The sequence below is a fragment of the Branchiostoma floridae genome, chromosome 8 (assembly GCF_000003815.2).
Source record: "Branchiostoma floridae strain S238N-H82 chromosome 8, Bfl_VNyyK, whole genome shotgun sequence".
NCBI classification, from domain to species: Eukaryota; Metazoa; Chordata; class Leptocardii; order Amphioxiformes; family Branchiostomatidae; genus Branchiostoma; species Branchiostoma floridae.
In genome coordinates this window covers 13,591,973-13,600,797 of record NC_049986.1, presented here as the reverse complement: position 1 = coordinate 13,600,797, position 8,825 = coordinate 13,591,973, and the positions used below count along the sequence as shown (strand labels likewise).

The window sequence follows — 8,825 nt, the reverse complement described above, 5'->3', positions numbered from 1 at the left end:
CACCTTCCCACACGGAGAGGTCAACCACCTCAGCTGTGACGAGGCCAGGAACTACTTCGGCGGTGTAGGTAGGTTAGAGAGACACGATGAAGCAAAAACTACTGAAATTTCAAATTATAGTAGTTTGAATGATGATAGGATCTATAGCCACAGTTGTCTATCTCAAATGTCCATAGGTCATTCCTCCATTTTGTTTTCCAAAGTTTCATCGCTGGTTTATCATAACAGACTCAGTAGATTGCATTCCAAACTGCAAGTTTATTCTGTTAGGCCATGTTGATTTGATTATATGGATGACATCCGCGCTCGCACCAATTTTCGGCCATTTCCAAAAAAAAAAGTTTTGGACCACACAGTAAATTGTGCAAAGCAGCTGTAAAATGAGCACAAATATTCCGTAGATTAAAAAAAAGTATCAGAAAATCGATAACTGATGCCATAGAATGCCAAAATAAATCTCAAAAGTCAAAGAATAAGATGTGAAAGGACGGAAAGAAAGAAAAAAGGTTTTTTGGTAGGGGTTTGTACATGTACCAGTAAATTCAGGATAGGTCCCGTTGAGGTCCAGAGGATCATTTCCAGGTGGACGTGAACCTGGACCTGATTGTCTGTGGAAACTTGAGAACTGATAATACTCAAAACAATGGTAATTGGTCAATTTTGCTACAAAGGAATCTCTACAAAGGATCATTGGACTACCACTGGCATTTTAAAACCCCATCTTCATGTAATAAAGGCTAACTGTCTCTGTACCTTTGCCTGTAGAAACTTGGTACAAGTGACTATAACCGGACCTATGACCGGTAAGACCCCAAACACCCGCCGACATAGTGTGTCCATTTTGCAATTGGCGAATCTGATTATTTTCAGGTCTGTTTATTTCAGATTGGTCCAAGAAGAAAAAAAAAGTTTTGCACCCGTATGATGTACTGGTCGCAACATCTAACTGTTGGTATACCATACTATGTGTTTGTAGTCCTATGTTCAACCTTCCTGGCCACTTTGATTATATACTGAAGCAAACTTTTTTTTTTTGGCCAAACTTTTTTTTACTCGCTCGCTCGCATCAATTTTGGAGTTCCCGGAGGATGTCATCCATATAATCAAGTCAACATGGCCTTATTTAATTTGAATTGCATACTGAAAAGCGATTCAATGCAGATGAAATGGGATATCATGTCGTTCTTCCCTTTGTCTTCACAGTGAGCCTGATTCCTGTGATATTGGACACAATCAATGAAGTCATGGAGAACCTCGCGTCTCCCCGCCTGTCCTCGACGCAGAAGTCCAACGCGTCATCTCAGCGGCTCCCCTCAAGGCAACATTCGGGGCAACATGGTCCACCCAACGGTACCATGGGGCATACAGAGGAGCGCCACACGCGGTTCGCACCAGAAGTGCAGCAGATCCCGATAGAAGGGAAGGCTCCCCAGCAGAGCAAGTATTACGGCACTGAGGTGGAGGATCTATTGAAGGACATGCAGGAGATGAAATGGGCAGCCTCTAGGAAACCATGGAAACCATAAGAAATCAACCACAAAAATGGAAATGAAACAACAAATAAGATACAAATTAGTTTCTATGGGCACTGTGACAACAAAAGACCAAACGCAGACTGTATATCTGATAATATGTTTACCAAATACCAATGTCAGAAAGCTATTGTTCTCCACGGGGCGTTAGGCGACCATTTATCAATAAACTAGTAATGTAGATTTTGGACGGATGCCAGACGACTCTGTACCACCTGCTCTGTACTGTAGCACGCTTTTAATCCACAGTGCATGAGAAACACATCGCTCTTCTTTTCCAACAAACAACATGCATGTTACATTAACAATTTTTGAAAATGACACCGTCAGAAAAATGTCCGATTGAGATATTTTCTCTAACAAGAGCATAAATTGGTGTGCAGATTCTAGATTCTACCGGACAGAAGAGTCACCAAAATTACACTTTGTACCCGGCCTGTAATGTTACTAACAAGGAACCACACGGACTGGCAGCATCACGTGTATATATTTGTTGCTCACATATAAGGTAAGATTGTATGAAAAGCATTATGGTACCTAGTAGTAGCTGTGTCGTCACAATAATAACTATGGGACGCAGACGCACGCTGACGCTTACCTACTTTCAAGAAACTCTCTCAGCTTGTGTGTAAATAAAATTCACGTTGTAGGACCGGGAGTCACTTTGCTGTACATGAGCTTTTGCACCATTATTTTCATTTGCCAAGGAAAATTTTCTTCATTTAATGAGCTATCTGTAAAATATTTGACGTACAGATGGTAGACATCCCTAATGACGGTGTATATCTCCGATTTTCACCCAGTTGTAGAGATTAGATTGTTTCTAGATATTGTTTACCCGGATGTCAAACTTTCATAAACGTAATATGTATCTCTATTTTATTTCTGTTGATTTTATTGGCATTCACTTCCCACACCGGCACAATTTGACAACCTGTATATTACTAATTTGCAAGATATAATTTGATTTGAAATGGTATTTTGATTTGTTTTAATTGAAAACCATAGGCCATAGTTTAGGATTACATGTTACATTTCATAATAAAAGCTGCACAATTGTAATTTTAAATGTAGACATGTAATATGTACATGTGGTGTAGATAGGCAATAAACATTAATTTCTATACTTTGTGTAGATTCATTTTTATTGAGTTTAACGAGTGTTGAGCGTTCTGAATAAAGTACAACAAACTGGTCAGAATAAGAAAAGGGGTATTAAACATGTCACACAGATAAGAAGTAACCATCACTGTTTCCTACTTTCATAAATTTAACCTGTTAATTTGTTGTTAGATACACAATGCCAACAACAGTTACTAGTATTCCAAAGGTCGGGTGTTTTGAGCAAGGAAGGTCACATTAGCGATATGCCTGCCTGCCTAAGTGCTCATGCCGGGGACTGGCCCCTAGCTCCTCTCCGTCAGGACTCTTCAAGTTGCACGGTCCTTTGCGCTGTATTGTTTATATATAGGCTTATTTTAACATTCTGCATCGGACCAAGTCATTGATCGGACCAAAGCCGAGCAAGGAGGTTATATTATAGCAGAGGCTAGCCTCGCTCATCTGTTTTTGCTAAGACGCTGACAGTTCTGCTTTAGATCGCTAGATGACGTTCGTGAGTGGCCATCAAAACTACCCCCATATTCTGTTAGAATGTTCCAACACGGTCAAAGGTTAAATTGATCGGAAGCAAGCATGCACGTGTGACAACAATATCAAGGGGAAAACTGACCTTCTGTTCCTGATAGCTGTGCACAACTTAGCGATTAGACTCTTAAAGTTCGATCTGTGGTACGTCAGAGATGTCTGGGTCGGTAATCCAGCGGTCAGCCTTCACCAGCGAGGCTGATTTCTGCCCGGACTGTGGATCTATCCTGCCCCTACCCGGGAGAGAGGATGTAGTCACCTGCAAGCTGTGTGGGTTCCAGGTAGATGTGACAGGTAAGACAGGTGAATGTACATGTAGACACCTGTGACTGTCAGCTGTGTGGGTACGTTCTTATGTTTGCTTGCCTATAATCCATAAAAGCTGATCTTATGCGCACTTCATCTTTTCAGAGTTTGATGGAGTTGAAGTCAAAACCCGCATCATTTTCAACAAAAGAGAGTCAGCCAAGAAGGAAGACAGACCAGCAGAGGACACATCAGGACCACTGGTAATGTCAAATCAGTCATGTGTCTGGAATGTCTTATGTTTGGATATCATACTGGTCACATTTGCTCTCATATGAAACTACAGATAGAGTACATGAAACAAGTTTGAAATTGAGCATTTTTAAGTTTAAAGTATTGTTACAACTTCAATGAAGCAGATCAAGAAATACATTGTAAACCTGTTGACTAGTCCCCTACTGTAGTCCTCTTTTTAATAAAACTTTGTAGCCATAGGGCAATAGAAATGGGAATACATGGGAAGTATTTTGACTAACTTACCCCTCTCATCCCGCAGGTGGATCGAAAGTGCCCCAAATGTGGCCATGAAGGGATGACATACACCACCAGACAGACTCGCTCAGCTGACGAGGGGCAAACTGTCTTCTACGGCTGTCCTAGGTGCAGGTGGGTGGGGCCTCTTGTTGTCGTGGATACATGAACCTATGATTTTCATGTACTTGTAAAACACAGCAGCCTGTAGGCTGAATCGTGTAACTATTATGTAGATTCTAGAAGGAAGAGTATACCTGAGATATTGTCTCTGAGGTTGTAATTGTAAAATTACTGAGATTAAACAAGTTTAAAAACATCATCAAATAAAAAAATAATATATGTCCAATGGTATTTTACTGCTTGAAGAATTTCTAAGACAAAATGGAATAAGGAATAAATTCTTTGAGTACATGCCACCATAATGTTTTTACCAAAGACCAAACCATGCTTTCTATTAATCCAGCCCATTTTCATCTGTTGTCACATGACTTTGATCTGTCATATATTTTACCATTCCACAGGTTCAATGAGACAGAGTACTCCTGATCATCTCAGCTACAGAGAAGACTGATTTATGTCATGTTGCACCAAGGGTGGACACAACTCAACAATCTTCACAACGTCATGGATGAAACTACATCAAGACACTTGTTGGTTGCAGATATTATCTCCATTGTTGGACAGTAGATGATCCTGAATAAGTGTTGTCTTTATCCAGGATGTTTTTGAATGATGTAGAGATCCACTGATGTATATTGTACCAACATCTGTTGATCCTATTAGTGGCCAAATTAGATGACTTACAATGTTTGTATGCACCATGAGTACATGAATTATGAACAATGTAGATAAAATGATTACTTTACAAGCAAATGCTTTATTATGAAATTATACATGTACAATGGACTCACTTTGTACATAGACTCTGCTAAAATGGGCTTTCTACATACATGAACTTTGATCTTTCCAATAAGGACTAAGAGCACATGTTGAGTCTGTAGAGGCCTGATAGACCAGACTATATCATACAATAGTCAAATTGTTTGTCAGATATATTTAAGCTTGATGTTAACAAGAAAATGTGATACAAAAAAAATAAATGTATGCAACTCAATAAAACTGTCATAAGCTCATCACCCTTTAATGATGCATAGATTTTACTTAAGCAACACTTGGTTTGTCACTTACATGTAGATATCCCATATTTCACAATGACCTCCACACGTTTGAGCATCACAAAATATCTCAACCCAAACAAGTTCTATTCACAGTGCGCACCTCACATAGATACTAAAACTGTACTGGTGGTTAAACCACCACCTTTCAGTACCAGAATACAAACGTTCAAACTCTACATCTCTCACTCACTCATCCTCGCCGCATGTCTTCTCTACATGACTTCCAATATGTACTACATGACTTCTGCACAATGTACTTTAGCTTGGCTCTACACCAGATGGCCCTGGCTCTGGTCCTATGGTAGGGGGAAAAAGAAGAAGAGAACGTGGTTATGTTACTTTAATACTTGCAAGCTGGAAAGTACTAGTATGACAGATATTACAAGTAACTCCATTAATTGGAGCACACGAAAGAGCAATAAGTATGATTTTCAAGCTGTTCAAATACTAAAAGCTCAAATGAAAGGTTTTCTTGTTACATGAGATTTCATACAATCCAAAATTCAGACACAATATACATGTATGGAGAATGAGGAATTAGGCAAAACGGTTCAGTAGTTTCCCTTTTCAATCGAAATTTTAGTTTCTGTCTTACCGCCTGCGGGATCCTTGTTTTCCTGATCATGGTCGTGATGATGATGATGTTTTCTCCTACTGCGATGACCATGGTGGTGGAACATACAATCATCATCATCACCTTCACTCTCTGATGAACTCTCACCAAACTTGCGGGGTTTGTGATAGATACAGCAACCTGATTACAGAACATAATGTGTTATAATCTAATCAATATGTTGATATAACAGTACTGTCCTTACTGAATTAGACAATAGTGATGATTTTAGTACATGTACAATCATGAGAATGACTGGTTTCTTTCCATAATATGTTGTAACATTTAGTTTGAATCTTAAGCGCTTCAAAATAGTACATGCAATTAAAACCACTGCGAACATTTTTTCCATGGCAGTAAGACTACTATTAAGAGACTACAATGCATGGTGCTACCGCAAACTTAAAACCACCCGTTACCACCGCGAACAGTTCTCACTACTGCAAAATTAAATCCCCGTGAACTTAAAAAGATAAATGCATTATACTAGTAGTATAAGGTTTGGGTTTGATTGGATGTTCATGTGTTCTGTATAGATGATCAATACAAGTGTGCAGACTTTTACCTGTTGTGGGTGTGTTAAACCAAAGGGCAGTTATGGACTTATGGTTATACATTGTAATGGCTATATAGATCCAGGTATTGGCTTTCACTTTTAATGGATATTTTGTTAGATCAAGGAGGTTTATAGCACAAGGTTGGTTACAAACTTACATTTGGATTTCTTCTTGTCCATATGCTCGTTGTCCACCGTGCCTTCCTCCCACTTCACCTTCTTGTCAGTGTCTGGTTTCTTCAGTCTCAGTGTGACCTGGTCCTCATGCTGGATCAGTGGATGAGGGGGTGACAAACAGTTGCTTCAAGTTCAACTGGCAATACATACATGTAGACTTTTGGGTCCTAGCTTCTATATCAAGCTGATCATAAGCTCAGATGACAAATAGTATGTTTGTAGTATACACATACTAAGTATGTAGTATACACAATACACATGAAGAAGTGTGCAGTAGACTAGATACCATAAACTGCAAAAATTTGTGTTTGGATTTTGTTTTATGATACGGAAGTTCGACTTACTCTTTCTTCCACCTCTACTTCGGTAGTTGTAGACGTTGCTGATGCCTCAGCCATGTCTGAGGAATCTTGAAGATGTCTTTTACTAGCTTCACCACGTCTTAAGAGCCGCAGATTTAAGAGGGAAGCTGTACGTGCTACTTGTAACGTTTCACATGCCCAAAATTTTGCAGGAACGTCAAAACGCAAATCGAGGTCGTGAGGCCATCAGGCATGCGCAGATTGTTCCGCTACGTCATAACCTTAGGTAACCTCATCGCAGACTAACGTAATAAATGACATTTACCAAACTAAAATTGTACCTTAGAAGTTCTTTACGCAACAAAAAAGTAGTCGTAGAATCAGTTACTTATTTTTTTACGATAAAAATTATTTTTATTAAGTAAGATTTTGTGTCTATTCTTTTTGATCTTATGATATAGGGTGTGCTTTGGCCGCGCTCTCTCCCCAGTTTTGCAAAATGGCGAATCTTCGAATTTTGGTCGGAGTGAAGAGAGTGATCGACTACGCGGTGAAAATCCGCGTCAAGCCGGACAACTCCGGGGTCGTTACAGATGGCGTCAAACACTCGATGAACCCGTTCTGTGAAATCGCCATGGAGGAGGCCGTCAGGTGAGAACACAGCGCTCACCTGTGCTGGGCCGATCCGAGTGACCTTGCCTTTTGGGAGAGTGGAAGATCGTGCGTAGAGAGGGAGGGGACAGGTTTTCGAGCGAGGATTTTTGTTATCGTACAACACATATTTTAGTGGTTCACAGTTTATGTCAGTAGTGGAAATGGTTTTTCTTCTTATGTTAACATTCTATAGTGACATGTTGTCTTACAGTACTAGTAGGCTGCATGGCAGGTACCCAAATCAAACCAGTTCAAACCAGTATTCCCATGACTTTTGCTCCCCAGTGTTGGGTTGTAAACGTACTCCCTAAGAAACTAACATCTCCCAAGCACAAGGCACCAAGAGCTAAATACAATTGAATCTATACTGAACCATGTGCTATCCAGCTCCAAGAGACCACGTCTAGCGAAATAGTAGATGTTAAACAAGAAATTGAAGAAACAACAATAACAACAATAATTGCATTCCTGCTAAGCCGCCTCGTAACAGCAATGCCAAGTTTGTACCTCAGATATGTACTTGAGAGCACAAGCTACATATCCGGACAGATTGATAAGCATTTTCACGCATCGAGTGTGCATGTGCGGGAAAAGGTGAAGTCCCCTGACTTGTAGGAATTCTGGCATTTTGCAGCGCCATTATGTTCCAAACATTGTTAGGCATATCGAAACAACAGTCAAGACAAGACTGCTTACGTCTCAGGGTCCTTTACCTTTGACATACTACTTGTAATTCCTCATACTGAAATGTGGGAAAGGGCTTTTTGATCAACTCACACTTGGAAGGAGCCGAATGACCCCAACTCTGTTAGTGTGGTGGGTTCTTTAACTGCTTGAAGTGTGGCTCTCCTCAAACATGGGATCTCCAAAATTTTTGCATCCTATCCAATAGATGTCTCTAACTGAAGCTAGGTTCTCACTTACATCAGGATCCAGGACCTGTCAGGGATTTGAACTCAGTACCTCTGGGTTCTTATTCAAAACCCCAGTGTAATTTGTCAAGTTTTGTGTCATTGTGGTAACAACTGAATAGATGTAGATCATTCAAGCCAGTTGTCATCAAAGCCCATCCTTCCCCTTACAGGTTAAAGGAGAAGAAGTTAGCTAAGGAGATCATTGCTGTGAGCTGTGGCCCTACCCAGGCCCAGGAGACCATCAGGACAGCCCTGGCTATGGGTGCTGACAGGGGCATCCATGTGGAGGTGTCAGGAAAGGTAATGAAAAATTGTCAAGACACACTTATATTCCCACAACAGAATCCTTCTATACTGCATTTGGTATGTCCTATACATGTTTGAGTAGATAAAAGTAGAGCAGAGTGTTTCAGCCAAGGTAGGATTTTTTTACCCCAGTTTTGCCGCTCTTATGTTCAGCTTACTGACATTG

The 8,825-nt window shown here is 40.2% G+C and overlaps 4 protein-coding genes across 5 annotated transcripts in view; 3 read left to right on the top strand and 1 right to left on the bottom strand.

The window, feature by feature from the left end:
- Positions 1-1,560, top strand: part of LOC118421784 (sperm acrosome-associated protein 9-like) — a 6,936-nt gene extending 5,376 nt beyond the window's left edge. Inside the window, exons 5-6 of the mRNA XM_035829286.1 lie at positions 2-68; positions 1,204-1,560. Coding sequence (XP_035685179.1) covers positions 2-68; positions 1,204-1,526 — 390 coding nt within the window. The 3' untranslated portion in view covers positions 1,527-1,560. The remainder of the gene's footprint in view (position 1; positions 69-1,203) is intronic.
- Positions 1,561-3,198: 1,638 nt separating this feature from the next.
- On the top strand, positions 3,199-5,157 carry LOC118421280 (DNA-directed RNA polymerase I subunit RPA12-like). Its single transcript, XM_035828506.1, has 4 exons — positions 3,199-3,473; positions 3,591-3,688; positions 3,982-4,091; positions 4,481-5,157. The coding sequence occupies exons 1-4, from the start codon at positions 3,335-3,337 to the stop codon at positions 4,503-4,505; spliced, it is 372 nt and encodes a 123-aa protein (XP_035684399.1). The 5' UTR covers positions 3,199-3,334; the 3' UTR covers positions 4,506-5,157.
- On the bottom strand, positions 4,817-6,994 carry LOC118421281 (E3 ubiquitin-protein ligase PPP1R11-like). Of its 2 annotated transcripts, XR_004831817.1 has the most exons (6): positions 6,828-6,994; positions 6,465-6,573; positions 5,733-5,891; positions 5,377-5,433; positions 5,286-5,316; positions 4,817-5,243 (listed from the first exon to the last, which is right to left on the bottom strand). XR_004831817.1 is itself a non-coding variant. In XM_035828507.1 (5 exons), the coding sequence occupies exons 1-4, from the start codon at positions 6,879-6,881 to the stop codon at positions 5,396-5,398; spliced, it is 360 nt and encodes a 119-aa protein (XP_035684400.1). In that variant the 5' UTR covers positions 6,882-6,994; the 3' UTR covers positions 4,817-5,316; positions 5,377-5,395. The 2 variants fall into 2 exon arrangements, 1 of the variants encoding a protein (XP_035684400.1); XM_035828507.1 differs by having other exon boundaries at positions 4,817-5,316.
- LOC118421282 (electron transfer flavoprotein subunit beta-like) overlaps positions 6,973-8,825 on the top strand; it is a 3,363-nt gene continuing 1,510 nt past the window's right edge. The window contains 3 exon segments of the mRNA XM_035828508.1: positions 6,973-7,071; positions 7,247-7,436; positions 8,524-8,716. Coding sequence (XP_035684401.1) covers positions 7,038-7,071; positions 7,247-7,436; positions 8,524-8,716 — 417 coding nt within the window. The 5' untranslated portion in view covers positions 6,973-7,037.

Coding starts and splice junctions, on each gene's coding strand:
- LOC118421281 (XM_035828507.1), bottom strand. CDS start 6,881: ATGGCTGAGGCATCAGCAACGTCTACAACTACCGAAGTAGAGGTGGAA. Junction 5,892..6,464: donor GGACAAGAAGAAATCCAAAT/GTAAGTTTGTAA, acceptor TTCTGTAATCAG/GTTGCTGTATCTATCACAAA. Junction 5,434..5,732: donor AAACAAGGATCCCGCAGGCG/GTAAGACAGAAA, acceptor CCCCTACCATAG/GACCAGAGCCAGGGCCATCT.
- LOC118421280 (XM_035828506.1), top strand. CDS start 3,335: ATGTCTGGGTCGGTAATCCAGCGGTCAGCCTTCACCAGCGAGGCTGAT. Junction 3,474..3,590: donor GTTCCAGGTAGATGTGACAG/GTAAGACAGGTG, acceptor TCATCTTTTCAG/AGTTTGATGGAGTTGAAGTC. Junction 4,092..4,480: donor TACGGCTGTCCTAGGTGCAG/GTGGGTGGGGCC, acceptor ACCATTCCACAG/GTTCAATGAGACAGAGTACT.